At 53.0% G+C, this 14860-nt stretch overlaps 2 protein-coding genes across 2 annotated transcripts in view; one reads left to right on the top strand and one right to left on the bottom strand.

The window, feature by feature from the left end:
• Positions 1–6312, top strand: part of BRI3 (brain protein I3) — a 7133-nt gene extending 821 nt beyond the window's left edge. Inside the window, exons 2-3 of the mRNA XM_014463385.2 lie at positions 94–213; positions 5897–6312. Of these exons, the coding sequence (XP_014318871.2) occupies positions 94–213; positions 5897–6029 (253 nt within the window). The 3' untranslated portion in view covers positions 6030–6312. The remainder of the gene's footprint in view (positions 1–93; positions 214–5896) is intronic.
• Positions 6313–6456: 144 nt separating this feature from the next.
• Positions 6457–14860, bottom strand: part of BAIAP2L1 (BAI1 associated protein 2 like 1) — a 75513-nt gene continuing 67109 nt past the window's right edge. The window contains exons 12-13 of the mRNA XM_014463384.2: positions 8887–8924; positions 6457–8155 (exon numbers count right to left, since the gene is read on the bottom strand). Coding sequence (XP_014318870.1) covers positions 8080–8155; positions 8887–8924 — 114 coding nt within the window. The 3' untranslated portion in view covers positions 6457–8079. The remainder of the gene's footprint in view (positions 8156–8886; positions 8925–14860) is intronic.

Here is a 14860-nt window from a genome sequence, read left to right as displayed (position 1 = left end):
CTTAGTGAAGGCAGCTGTTGTCTTGAGTTTGGAAAGGAGAGTGTTGTGGCGGGGAGGAAGGGCAGGAGCAGTTGTCCCCGCCCTCTTCTGATGTGCCTTCCCGTCCACAGGGATTCCCACCCACCACCCCAGGGTCTACAACATCCACAGTCGAAATGTCACCCGCTACCCTGCCAATTCCATCGTTGTCGTTGGCGGCTGCCCAGTCTGCAGGTATGTCACAGGTCTGGGGCTGGCCCCCAGAAGCCTCGGGACACACATAGCCAGAACCTCAGAAAGGCAGGCTGGTTGAGGTGGGTCGGTCTGGATTTGGGACAAGCTGTGGTGGGCAAGCATGGGGCTCAGTTATCCTGGGTGGAACCTGTTTCGTAGGGCAACTGGGGGTGGGTTCTGTTTCTTTGGAGAGTTGAGCCCTAAGTGAATGGGATGCAGAAATATTAACAGTTGGACTGACAGTCTCACATCCCTGGGTTCTCCTGACGGGGGGGGAAGACTTCTTTTTCAGGGAAGGGGCTGTTTTGAAGAAGTGGTGGGCAGTGGGGTCCCTGACTCATGATGGTCCATGTGTTCAGGAAGCTGGAGGGTCCTAGAAAGCAAGAGAAGCTACAGCTGTGAGCCGGTTAGTGGAAACCCATGGTTCTCCCAGCAGGAGCAATTTTTCGTATCCTTGAACTGGAGCCTCCACAAGTCTTCTAATGACTGTTTGTTTATGTGGCCCCAGATGCTTGTTCTGTGTGGGTCCTCAGGATTCAAATTCAGATCAAGACTTGGTCCCTGCCCTTGGTGGATTCAAGTGCTTGGACAGTTTAGAAAACACGGACTTGGCACGGACCATTTTTCCTGTCTGGGAGGAGGAAGTTCAAATTTCTGAGATGGGATTGAGAAACCCTGGTTTACACTTACACTTAATTTCAAAAGTGCATCTAGAAGGCCCAGAGTGGAGTCAAAGGGAAGTTAATGAGTTCAGAGTCACAGGGGACAGCTAGGGCTCAGGAAGAGGGAGGGCATGAGAGAGATGGGGGCCAAAGACTGGCCGACCAGAGCCAACCATGTGCCTAAAAAGGAGGCTGTGGGCAGGGGAGAGCCACTGGAGCTGTGTGCCAGGATACCCCATTTGCAAACCCCGAAAGGATGTCTCTTCTGACACAGCTGGTGAAAGTTAGGCCTTTGGAGAATGTGAAGGGGGAAGGAGAGGAGGGCAGACAAGGGCCTCCTCCTGAGGGCCCCTCTCTCCGTGCGGCACTCTAGGGGGCGTCAGAGCTGTTGGGGTTTGTGGGGTGTCAGGCTGGCAAATTCAAGGAGGATCAGGAAGGCGCCTGCAGCAGAGGAATCTGGCTGGGATTTCAGTGTCTCCCTGCCATGTCTGCCACTTCCTAGGAGCGCCCAGCCTGCCAAAGGAGCTGGGTTCAGATCCTGGCCCTGGCAGCTACCCCCTGGGCCTATTTCCCCATCTGCAAAGTGGGGATATCTAATGGGATGGTCTGTGAGGCTCTTGTAGGCCCAAGTCCCTGAGTTCAGAGGAGTGGACACCAGCACCAAGGCCCCTGTGGCCAGTGGAGGCTGGGAGCCAAGGCTGAGATGTCTCCAGGGCTGTGAAGCTTCCGGCCACTGGCTGGGCTGCTGCCAGGTAGGGAGCATTTCCCAATACCCACCTTTCCCTAGAGTGGGAGCTGTGTCATTTCGGAGGCCTGTGGCTTCTGCCCCATGGCCCCCCGTCATTCGGAATCTGGACTAAGGTTGGGCTGTGTTCTCTGCTCTCTTGGGAGAGTCTTCCATGGGGCTGAGGGCAGGGGCGCCTGCATTTGGAGCCAGGCTTCTTCCTTGCGATCACTGTCTTCCCGCCTCTGGGTGTGGGTGGCAGGCGGTGAGGAGGAATGGGTGCTCTGAGAACAAGTTTGGGGGATCGAGTTGGGACCAAACACTGAATCCCCCCAAGGCATGTCCTCCTGTGGGCCCTCCCGTCTGTGGGGTGAGAAGAACAGATGCCAGCAGTAAGGGTTCTTCCCTGAACTTGGGTGTCCCTGCCCTTCCTGCTAGAGAGGGGGAGGCCCCTTAGTCCTCTGCCTTTGCAGTGGTGTGTGGTGTGGGCGTGGCTGGCCAATGGATTGAGGCTGGGCAAGAGAGCTGGGCAGCACTAAGGAGGGAGAGGCCCGGGCACTTTGTGGGGAAGCGCCACTGTGGTTTGGGGGGTGGGTGTAGGGGCCCTGGGGCGGGTCCTCTCTGGGGAGAGGAGAGGTTTCCCCTGGGCGCAGTCCAGTGCAGCCACTGTGTGTCTGGAGTCATGGGGTTGGGAGACAGGCCACTTCTCAGTGACCGCACTGCTGCCTCCCTTTCCATCCAGCCCGCCAAGCTCCGTCCCTGTCCCTCCCTGGCAGCTTGGCAGGAATTCGCTGAAGTCACACGGCTGCGATTCCCTCTGAGTGAGGTCTGGTGTAAGAGGTCTGTCACTTGTCATTTTGTCATCGTCCAGCCTTCCCTTAAGCAGCCTGACTCCACCCTCCCTTTTCAGCCGACTGCATGAGTATTTTTTTTGACTTCAGCACATACTCCTCATTTCACCCCTGCTGTGGCCTCTGAACTAGTCTTCCCGTGGGGATACAGCTGCCCCTAGATGCAGGACGAGGCGGCAGCATGTGGTCTGGGATCTGGGCCTGGCTGAGTTCACCTTGGCTGTGGTGGGGGAGCCTGTTGAGAAGGCCCTGAGCAGCAGGGGTCAAAGCCTGGAATGGGACGCAAGCGGTAGGCACAAGCAGTCGGCGCAGGGCCTGGCTGGCACTGGGCCCCCCACCGACACTGGATAGGTATCATTGGGTATTTAGCTTTGAGGGTGCCCAGAGGGGTAGGAGGAAATCCAGGAACAAGTGGGGTCATGGAAGCCAAGACAGGCTCAAGGAATAGTGTCAGTCCAGGATGTGGCATGGGTGGTCAGCATGGGCACTACTGGTGACCCTGGGAGAGTTCTGGGAGGTAGAGGCAGGGCTTGAGTGTGTGACACGGCACGGGGTGACAAGGTGGAGTGTGGGCAGCTCATGAGAGGAGGGGGCCTGTGACAGAACCTTGAGGAGGTGACTGTGCCTGGACATCCTCGGGTTGGGGGTTGGGGATGGTGGAAGACTCCCAGGCCCCTGTTCTGGCCTACACTTTGCTCAGAGGCCTGGTCATCAGGCTTGTGCACAACTGCCCTGGAGTGGCCGGTAGCTCTGCCCCTGAGAGGCAGATGTGCCTCCTACTGCTGAGCGTAGAGATGGGACCTGGTCTCTGAAGGGAGCTGACTGGGTGCTTTGGGGCATCTGCCCCCTACCCCCCAGGCTCCAGGCCTTGGATGACCTGGAGGAAGTCCTCCCTGAGGCTGTCCTGTGAGGGCTGGTTGGGGGTTGCTCCCAGGGCTGGATGCTCTCTTGAGCTACCCTGTGCTATGCAGTCAGTGAGGGGGGATGAGGAGGAAGGGCTGCCGGAGTCGGGGCACTAACTGCCCAGGGCACAGAAGTGGGGAGGCCCTGGATGGTGGAGCTGGTTTGGTGCCAGAGCTCCGAGTGGTCCGAGTCCCGAAGGCCACCTCTGCTGCCCTGGAAGTGGCTTGATTGTTGGCCATGACTGTGGACAGAGCAGGTGTGTTCCCAGCCTGGAGCAGCCTATACATCCACCTACGTTAGGGAAACAGCTGGTGGCCCAGGGCCTTCCTGAAGCCCCCACTCCCTACTTTGGCAGCAGGGCCTCAGGTGCTCTTCAGCTGGACCTTACGCCACCTGTCCTGACCTGCTCTGAGAGGGCCCTGAACAGCCCCGGGGAGGGCTGAGGACTGACCTTTGTAGTAGAGAATGCAAGAAGTGGTGCCTGCCACACACATTCCGGCCTGCTGGTCGCTGTCCCTTAGACCTGGCCTTGCCTGTGCTCTAGTCCAGCTGGTCAGCACACACAGAAAGGGTGGCACCCATGAGTCTGGGAAACTGAGTGAAACGAAGATAAATGGGTCTCTTTCCTGTGGGAATTCTCAGATCCTTTACTAAACTAATGCACGTTGTGACTCCAGGTGGGGAAAATGGGCAGTTTGACCAAACACGCCACCCCCCCCCCCCCTTCCTTTTCTGTAGAGCTTACAGGGGAACTAGTGTTTCAGGATGAGTGCATTTGGGAAATACTTCTAGAATGTATTGTGTCCCTTGTAGATGTTTTAGGCCCTTCCCTCCTGAGTGGGTGGGAGGGAGGAAGGGGGACATTGAGTGTGACTTTTTCTTTAAGCTGTTGAAAACCAGACTTCCTCTTAGTCTGGTATATTTTTTCATGACTCCTAATGGAGCAGGGAGCCTGCTCTGCTGGGCTGGTGGGGGCGGGGGGTGCTGCTGCATGGTCCTCCTGCAGCTGTGATGGGTAGCAGCCGTCACATGGGCTCGTGACTTCCTGAGAAGGGGCTGCAGCAGTAGCAGCAGCTCTGGCATTTTGAGGAGGAAGCCCTCTGTTTTGGCGCATTTCGCTTTGACACTTCTTTACTCTTTTATTAAGCTGAACCTCCCTCCTCCTTCATGCAAAAGGTGGCAAAATAAGGAGCGGAATGTTGTGGGCATAGGGATCCTCAGCAATATTTGCTGACGATGGGGCTAGAAGTGGATAGACAGTGGCTTCAGAAAGACCAAGGAAGCTGGGATGGACATGCAGCGGCATGGGAGAATGGGTACAAAGGTATCAAAGCAGTGGGAGGAGGGTCAGGCCCTCCCCGCCCGCAGTTGCCCTCAGCTCACAGTAAGGTGGTCAGGGCTGCAGGCACCCTGGCCTCCAGGGAGCAGCTGGTCCCTGTTGGCTTTCTCTGGCTCCCAGGTCTGTCTGGTGGGAGTGAAACATTTCTCATTTGGGCTGAGCTGGCTATTGTAGTTCTCATTTTAATTTCAACTGTGTCCAGAACTTTCCAGAAGTAGCCTAAGGACTAAAGGTGGAGCTGAACACACAGCTCTTGCTTCCCACTTTGGGGGCCTTTGAAAAGGACCCTTCAGTCTGGGTGGTGAGTCCAGGTCTCTGACCTGGACTCACTGGCACCTGATCTCGGTGATGTCCCAGGTGTCTTAGGTATTATAGATTGTGCACTAAAAGGTAAATGTGACTTTTTTCCCCCTGAAGCTTTGAAATTTCTCAAGTGACCTTTCAGACATTGTGTGAACATGGCTGATTTCAGTCTTTCACCGAAAATCTGCTGCCTGTCCTCCCCCCCGAAAATAGAAAAATCAAACAAAATTCTGAACTCTGTCCCTATTTGTGGCATTTCCCTCTAGGGCAGCGGTTCTCAACCTGTGGGTCGAGACCCCTTTGGGGGTCAAACGACCCTTTCACAGGGGTCGCCTAAGACCATCGGAAAACACATATAATTACATATTTACTTTGTGATTAATCACTATGCTTTAATTATGTTCAATTTGTAACAATGAAAATGGGGGTCACCGCAACATGAGGAACTATATTAAAGGGTCACGGCATTAGGAAGGTTGAGAACCACTGCTCTAGGGAATAGAAAAACTTCAATACTGGGAAAAAGCACTCAAATGATTGGGTTTTCTTGGTCTTGTGTTTTCAGAGATGTAAGAAATTTTATAGAAACTAGCATTTGTTTCTTGTTCTTCTGTAAAAGGAAATATGGCAGATTACATGGCAACTGAACGTTGCCTTTATAAGTAAGCGATGATAGCTTTCAAGTAATTTCCCTTCTTCACATGGTCTGGGTAGTGGCTGAGAGCAGCAGTTTGCCTTCCCTCCGAACATGGCAGACGTGTTGGCGGATCTCCAGGCTGATATGGCTGGTTGCTGAAGGCAGGCCTTTGCAGACCCTGTCACTGACACGCCAAAGGTCTGGTGGAACATCAGGCCGAGGGCCCTAACTCGAGCCCCCCTCCCCCCTTATCTCTCTCCACAGAGTCGGGGTTCTGGAGGACTCCTTCACCTTCCTGGGCATCTTATTGGCCATCGTCTTTTTCCCCTTTGGGTTCATCTGCTGTTTTGCCTTGAGGAAGCGAAGATGTCCCAACTGTGGAGCAAACTTTACCTAAAGGGAACAGCACACCGGGCTTTCCTTCATCCAGCTGTCTTTTTCTAATGTATATGTCGTGTACAGTAGCTTTATTTGATTAAGCTTCAGGACTGTTTTGTAAGGGAGGTGGGATAGATTGGGCATGTGCGAGCTGGGTTCAGGGCACAGGTCACGGAGTGTGGACACGCGACAACACTGCTCCCAGGGTTAACGACAATTCAGAAAAGCACTTTTATTTTTTGCAGTCTTCAATTTGAGAAGGTGAGAAATTGTTTTAAATAAATGAGATTCATACCATTGTTTACCTGGTTCTGCTTATTCAGTGTTTGCTTTTGTTTGGAAAACTTCAAACATGAAATAGAGACTAGAATTATGTAGCCACCACCCAGCTTCAGCACTGTTCAATCCTGTTATTTTTCTTGATAGGCATTTACAGCTCAAGAAAATGTTCTTGTTTTCACGTTTTTATTTTATAATGAAACAGAATACCTTGACATTTCCAGAGCATGCCCCTCAGTGCCGAGGACAAGGCAAGCCCTCCCATCCTGTGTGAGGCAGGTGACACTGTTGTCCACTCTATGAAGGTGGATACGGGCCGGGTGAGTCCAGCAGGCCTGCAAATTGCACCTGGTAACCCCAGGCCTATGTATCGCTGAAACAAAGCCAGAGGACCCCAGAGTGGAGGGTGATGTCCCCACTCCTTCTCACATCTCTAAAAATAATGGGCTTCTGTGGACCCTACTCTTACCTAAGTGGTGAGAGGAGAGTGGGCCACTTCACTGACTGGTTTCTTGGCTGGCGCGTCTTCTTTCAGGACAGGTGCTGCTTGACACCTGCACTTCGCCTGACTCAGTCCTGGGGAGCCCTCACGTTCCCGTGTCATTAGCTCCCCACTGGCTGACCGAGGAGGAGGAGGAGGATAGGACTATGAACCTGAAGTGTCACGCACTCACACTGGTTTTACCTGCAGTTGACTTTGGCCAATTTCAAGCTTATAGAAAAACGATAATATTTATGGTAAGATCAAAGGAGCTGTATGAGCAACAAGCCCCCCTTCCCTGCCCACACAGTGAATGGCCTGGGTGTGACATTTAACCACGATTCTCCACTCCTCCAACATAGGGCCTAATCCCTGACAGCCAGCGACGAACTCCCTCCCGGAGCAGCCCAGATTCCTAGCGCATGACAGTGGGTCTCAGCTAGAGGGCAGCTCCTCCCAGCCCCCACTCCCAGAGGTCCTCCTGGCTGTGAGCACTGTTTGTGCGTCAGTACCTGATGGGAAAGTGTCAGAGGAAATTAGTGACAGAAGCGCTTTGGTCAACTAGCTTATTAGCAAGAGTCCCCTGGTTGGTGCATGTGGTCCCCTCTGGCCAGGCCCACATGCAGCCTGGCCTGGTGGGTTTTCATTGGTGCCTCAGAGCCCAAATCCAGAAGTTCTGGGGCATTCAAGTACTAAGTACCATGGCTGTGATGGGGACAGGCAAAACACCTCAGCACTCTACAGCTGGGCCTAATCACGGGAAGGTTGGGGTTTCTCCATCTTGGGTAGCTCTGCATTTGACTAAACAAAAATTTAAAAATGTTAAAAGTTAAAATTTATATAATATTTTCATAATTTATATTGCTTAAGATTCTCCTTTGAGTAAACATTACAATGCTACGTAAGAGCAGGTACTTTATAAAATACAAATGTGGTCTCAGCTGCATGCAGGTACAGAAAGCCAGTCCTGAAAGCACAGACTATCCCTTATTCTGGCTATTTCAAAAATAATCATAGAATATTTAAAAAACGATACAGTAAGGATTAGAACCAAATTTACTGCTCTTTGAACAAAACAGGAAGAAAATACTTTCAGTGATTGAGTTGGTCACTCAACTAATTTATCTTCTTTAAGACAGAAATGTGCAAACCCAACTGTGAAATTGAGAAAATGCATTGATTTGCTAAAGTAGAATACGTTTAAAATCAGGCACCCTCCGGTGAAGCATCATGACAGTACAGGATGCACCACACCTATGACTTCACATGTGAGAACGTGAAGATCCAGGAGAAGTCTTTGGCCATCTTTTCATCGAATGATTGGTGCTGACCGATCGTTTGTCACTGTTGGTCGGAGTTTCACAGTAGCGAAGGGGTTTTCTCCACTGTGGGGGAAGGAAAAAAAGTGCAGAAATACCTCAAGATGGGAATTTTATTTTTTTGGTTAATGCTCACCTGATGATCCCCCCCCCCAATTGATTTTTAGAGAGAGTGGGAGGGAGAAAAGTATCGATATGAGAGAGACACATTGATTAGTTGCCTCTGCACACACCCCCGAACAGGCCAGGATTGAGCCTGCAACCCAGGTATGTGCCCTTAACCAGAAATTGAACCCGAGACCCTTCAGTGCAGCGGCCGATGCTGTAAGTACTCGGCAACACCAGGCAGGGAACATGGTTTTAAATGAACTAAATACAAACGGTTGCTCTGCTCTGTAAAGTTATATGCTGGGTGGAAATCCCGGGCAGCATTTTTCTGATATGAAAAGTTTACTGTGGCAGCTCCCCAGTCCACCTCATCCAGAACTACCTGGAGTTACAGGAGAGCCCAGCGCTCTGCAGTCCTCTGGAAGGGGGTCGGGTGGGACAGCCACCTAAGACTAGGCCTGGATTACTGTGTTGCCAAGCACAGCAGGTCATCAGGAGACCACCCTTCTGCATCTGGGCAGATGCCTCCCAGGACTGTGATGAGAGCAAGGTGGCTGCATTCTCTTGACCCCACAGGCCTGAGGCTGTTTTCAGGATCGGGCCTCCTGGGCTGTGCACAGGGCAAGGCCCACTCGCCAACAGGGAAGGCAGCGTGCCGCTCAGAAGGGCTTTTGGAGGAGTTGACGTACCTGAGGAAAGGAAGCTTGGCAGTCCCGTTTGTGTTATTCTGTGGGAAGATAGAGAAGTTTATGGAAGGCTCATGAAATGAGACATTTTAAACAAGACCTGAAGGTAAAGGCATCTAAAACACAAGTGACTGTTGAAAGCTACGAATATTTAAAGGTGCCCTGGAGTCTCAATTCATTTGGGACTGTCTAGCTATGTAAATTCACTTCAAAGAATAACAGGAAGAACAGAACATTTTAAAAGACTGAGGGACCTGCACCGTGTTGGGCCATCTCACACTCAGGGAGAATAGGCCTGCGGCTCCTTGCCCACAGCCTGTTTCAGGTGCAAAACTTGTGAGTGCAGGTGGCTTTTGGGGAGCCCAGTCCTGAATGAAGCCACGGGAAAACTGCGTGAAAATGAAACGGGTTTTGGTGCCCACAGACTGGTGCCCAGTGCTCCCCAGAGATCTTGCAGGAAGTTGCACAAAGGGAAGAGGAGAGAAGGACGTGTAAACACTGTCTTTGTCTTCAGGAACCACCAGAGCCTGCAGGTCCCAGGGACTTGGGGTCTCCCAGTGGGGCCAGGGGCCTCCTTTCCTTCCTTCCCTAAAGCTTACAGGCTAAGAATCCGCTTTGAACCTGCTCCGCCTGTTCTAGGAAAGCACTGCTCTGAGCGCCTGTTACTCAGATGCCGCCCAGGAGAGGGCAGTGTGCCACTGTCTGACGGGCTGGCAGACCAGACCTGACTGAAAGCTCCCAGGCTCCCCGTGGTCAGGGCACAGGCCTCTGAACACTGACTACAGCTCCTCGCAGGTCACGTCCGGCTGCCCGCCAGCTGGGGTTTGAAGGTCGTGCCTTGCCCAAGCCCACACCAGGGCTCCTTGGGAGGCCTCTACTGGGTTTTGGACCTACTGACTCAAGGCAGAGGGTTAGGGACACTGGGGTTCAGACCTGCACCTGCTGTCTCTGGGCCTCTGAGGACCCACATCTTGACCTTGAACCTTGGGACCAGCCAGCTCATCCTGATGGCGGCCCCAGCACCAGGAGGCAGAGTCCTGGCTTTCTTCTCACTGAAGCACATCCTAGCAGGGCTTACATGGGCTCTTCCCACAGGGCACGCAGGCCCCAGAGCAAGCACTCCTGGTGCTGCACTCACATTCTGTGACTTAGAGATAAAAATACACCAGGACGCGTGTTGCGCGAGTGCTCCAACACTGCCAAACAGGAAGCCCAGAACAGAGGTACAGGGTCCCACGTGAAAAGGTCCCTGGGGTCAGGAGGAAGGGCAGCCGAGTCCTCTTGGCCTGGGAAGTGCACTTCCTGCTTAACCAGAATCCCCAGGCTCGGCCTCCAGGTGACACACTGGAAACCACAGCCTCCTGCCTTTCCTCAGCGTGGGACAGTGTCGCTCTCCCTTGGGTATCACGTCTGAGGAGGGTTCTGCCCTGAACCGGAAACACCCCACCTGGGAGCAGCCCAAGGGTCCTCAAGGCAAACCCTCAGGGCTTGTTCAGAGGGCCTCCGCCCCCGGGAGCTTCGGACGAGTTCAGCGCCTTGTGTCACCTGGTGCCACAACATCGGAGAGAAACAAAAGTGGAAGAGAAGTAGCACAGTCCATCCTGGGAAGAAAGGTGACAGCTTGTGCTAAGGAGGAGGGCACGATGACCTAAGACAACAGCTGAAAACCATCGAGCGCCGGGTCATGGTCTGGTTCTGGTGCTGCCTACACCTGCTGCTTTGTGAAAAGTCACTGTGCACTTTTCTTCATATGGTATTCCTCAATGTCGGCCATAAAAATAGGACCGTTTCAAAGGTTTCCCCTTTAACATCTACCAAGTCTACACTGTCCCAGACCTGCCCCTCCCCCTTCACCCTGCAGTGGAAAGGCACCTCCAGGCCGGCCATGGCACTGCCCTCACTCCTCCAGTGAGGAGAGCTCGTGCTAGATCCCGAGGGTCTGCAGAACCTCCCCACCTCACCTGAGCACAACCCATCCCTCTTACTGGTTGACGCTGGAGCCCCAGAGGGATGTCTGTCCTGCCTGCTGCCCCAAAGCGCCCATCTGAGCGTGTCCCTCCACTGGCTCGCTGAGGCCGAGCAGTGGGGTTTGGGGTCTCCTGGCCTCTGCACCCCCCGCCCCGCCCCCGTGTCACCAGGCAAATGCGCCTTGTCCTGAGCAACACCGAGGTCTCTGCAGGCCTCTCCTGGTGCCCCTGCCCTGGACCTGAGCGGTCCTGCATGGTGCCTGCAAGCCTAGGTGCTGCCTCCTTGTCCTGTCCCCTCAGGACATGCACAGTGCAGACACGCGCGTGAGCTCAGACCAGCTCTGTGGACCTAAACCGTTCGAGGTCCCACAGTCAATGGGCAGAACTGCTCCTGTGCAGGGCGTGTCCTCTGAGGTGGTGGTGTGCGTCCTGTCTCATGCTTCCCCTCGGACTTCCAAAGCAAGGCTCTGCCCACCGGTCCCTCGGGCTGGGCCGGCTCCCCTGGCCTTGTAGGCGCAGCCTGTTGCGTGTTCTGTGTCCCCTCTTGGCAACCAGCATGGTGCTGGTCCAGAGTGCACTCGACAGGAGATTACCAAGGCACGAAACCAGATGCCGACAGGTCAGACATGTCATGAGGGGGTGGAGTGGCTGCCCAGGGGACACAAGGACAGGCAAGGCCTTGTGACTGCACAGCAAGACAACCCCCACCAGCTGACCATGGCCAAACAGGAATCAGCAGAGTGGGGCACATCCTGATTTCCCAAACCCAAGTCCACCTGGAGTGGGCACTTGCTGACTCACATGGCATCCATTCCACCCAGATTTCTGCTGGAATGTCCCTCACAGGCCCACCTGCCTTGAAGGGGACCAGTTGGTCCAAGCTTACAAGTGATCCTGGTCAGCTCAGGCCACCAGCACAGCCCGTTTCCCAGATGGAAGGCAGAACTCCAGGCAAGGGATCTGTGGCCCCCCAGGCAGGGTGAGGCAGGCCCCACACGGTGGAAGGCAGGGCTGGTGGTGAGAGACGCCCTGAGGGCATCTTTGTAGCCTGCCCTCTCTGTCCTGCTCCCTGGCAACAGCCTCCCTTCATCTCTGAGGCCAGCGGGAGGTGAGCTGTCACCTGCCACACCTGACCCTGTGTTAAACGTTACAGCACATGCCAGTCCTCGGCTGTGGCCGCACTTACTTCCCAGTTCACAACCTCCAACCTAGTTCAACCCCTCTATTCCTAAACTGGGGACCCGGAAGCCTGGCCAGGGGAAAAGGCAACTACCTGGAGTCACAGGCTCTTTCTGAAACCAAGGTGCCCACTTCGTGGAGTGGAAGGTGGATGCAAACAAGGCGGCTGGCAGGGCCTGCACAGGCCCTTTTGGGTCAGCAAACGTGCGCTTTGAAGAGAAGGCAGGCCTAGTTGTTCAACAGCCTTTTAGAGTCTCGTTATCTGATTATTTAAAACGGCTGCCACCACAGTAGGGAACACACACTTGCTTCAGCCCCACAGCCACGCCCTTGCCCCTCAGATCACAGGGCAGCCTCGCAGCTGTTAGGTTCGTGGCGCAGGAACGTCCCACCCGCGGTATCGGGTGTGCAGTGGACTTAGCCTACATGTCCTGGTGTTCAAACAAAACTCGACAGTGACCGACAGTGATGATGGCTGCCTCTGTAGAAACTACGCAGAGCAATGCTTTGCCTGCTCCCATGGACCCAGCCTTTGGCTGACAGAGAACATACTTTCCCCATCAGCAGCAGGTGGATACGCATCTGGTTTAGGGAAGATAAACAACCAGTCCAGTTGGGCGCAAGAAGTTTTCATACAAAATTCCAGGACCATGTCCCCGCCGCCCTCAAGGGCCCCGGGCAGGGGTCAGCCATGGTAAGTACTTCTCGAGCACCATGCTCTTAGGTTTTTAACTGGAACACGGTCTGTTCTGTGCGATCTGTGCCTGACTGCCCAGCATGGTGGCCACGAGCCATATATGACCAGATTAAAAGTGAACAAATTTAAAGTAGGAAATCCCGTTCCTTAGCTGCACCACCCATTCTCCGGAGCTCGGCTGCCCCGGGCCCTATGGCTACTCTTCTGGGCAGTGCAGTTCTGGAATGTTTGTCTGCTCTGTCAGTCTCCAGTTTAATGTACTGAAGAAGCACTTCTCGTCTTTTCTGCTCGGACACACGGAAGATTGGAGCCTGTGCCTCCTGCTGTTGCCAAGAGGCTGTTAAAGCCAGGTGTTCCCACCTCTCCCGAGGTCACGAGGTCACGGAGGAGCAGAACCGGTTCTCTGCCCGCCCCCAGCTGAGTTCCTGGCACTCCCGCCCCCTGGGGGAGGCGGTCTAACTGGCTGAGGGTATGGCAGAGGCAACGTGAGGGTGTGTGTTGGAGACAGAGTTTCGTTTTTACTCTTTTGCAGTTTGCACAGGATCATCAGAGACGCTAGTGACGGACACATGAGCCAGTCCTTTAACTTCGCTGTGCACCTGTGACACGCCCTCTGCTTGCTTCTGGACCATTGCCCTCTCCATTCCAAGGTCAGACGCACTCGGTCTGCATTAGGAACAGTGACCGTCCTGGAATCACGGCCAGCAGTGCCTCAAGCACTCCAGCTTTGGCTGACTTTCTCTAAAGTCGACTCCTCTTTTCTTGTGACTGCTGTTAAATGGAGTTTCCAACACCCCCCAGATCAGAAAAATAATACAGCAGCTTGTCAGCACCTCATAAACAGTACATGGTACTTGTCTCACCAACAGTGTTCTGATGGGAGACACTGGTCAGAACTGCGATTCCCAATCTGCTCTGGGACCTCAGAAAGCTGCTCTCACCTTTCTGGGCCTTAACAAGGCCCCACAGTGCCTCCTGGGACGTTAGAAAGTGGGCCCATGCCCAGGGGGCACTGAGGGCAGGAGGGGTGTGGAGGCGCCATCCACAGGCCGGCACCGGGGCACCATTTGGGTCCCAGGCCAGCAGCTCGCGGGGGCCAGGGCAGTGCTAGGATCCCACTGTGTGTGGACGCTGGGGAGAAACATCTACTCTATCTAAACATACTTACCTATGTCCATCTCACAGGAAATAGAATGAAACGTTAACAGTAGTTATCTGATTATAGATAACTAAAATTTTCTTTTCAATACTTAGTGTATGTTTCCCAAAATTTCTACCCAAACAGAAATTCTCTGGGTAATTTTTATAAGCAGAAAAAGTGTTACTTTCAAAAGTATTTTAAATACGGTATAATGATTAAACATTTTAATTTTTACAAACTTGGACTTGGCTCTTCAGCCACAACCTGCAGCTGTGACTGCCAGGCAGGTGTAAAAAATATTCAAACATAGGTTTGCTGACTTAGAGTAGCAGGGGATGGATAAAGGTTAGCGCAGGAGTTCATCCTTATCTGTCTCAAGAGTGGCATCATCCATCCGTTTATCCGTAGTAGACTTTTTTTACACAGAACTGCACCATAAAGCCATTTCTTTCTATGTTTAACAGTTTGACAAATCATAAACTATATAAATACCCCCATGAAAGATAACTTTCAATCTGTTTAGCAAATGTGGGAAGAGGGTCTCTAAAATTGCAGGTACTTAAAAAAACCACAGGTAGCTTTGTTTTTCCTGAATACAGTCATGCTTGCAGGGCCCTGATTATTTTTTAATTATTCAGAACCTTGGTCCAAAACAATTTTGTTTTCTAGTAGTTAAATGAGTACCTTAATTTCAGATAAGAACGTTTTTCCTTTATAATGTTAGCATGTTAAAGATCTGGAGCTCAAAATTACATGTTATTTTTTTTAAAAGCCTCCAAAATATGTAAACATGAGTAAATCAGACCTGCTCCCAGAGTTCCAACAAAACTGGTTTCTCTGTGTAGGCTACACGAGTTAGTCACTAGGCCTGTCAGTTCTCACCTGTCAATCCCCCTCCCATCTGCATGGAACCTCCTCTTCCCATGACCGCATGCCTCTGGCCCACCTCCGGCTCCAGCGCACACCCTCGGGTGGAGGGAGGACAGCGGCAGC

This window comes from Myotis lucifugus, unplaced genomic scaffold (genome assembly GCF_000147115.1).
Source record: "Myotis lucifugus unplaced genomic scaffold, Myoluc2.0 scaffold_208, whole genome shotgun sequence".
NCBI classification, from domain to species: domain Eukaryota; kingdom Metazoa; phylum Chordata; class Mammalia; order Chiroptera; family Vespertilionidae; genus Myotis; species Myotis lucifugus.
This window is presented reverse-complemented; position numbering and strand designations above follow the sequence as displayed.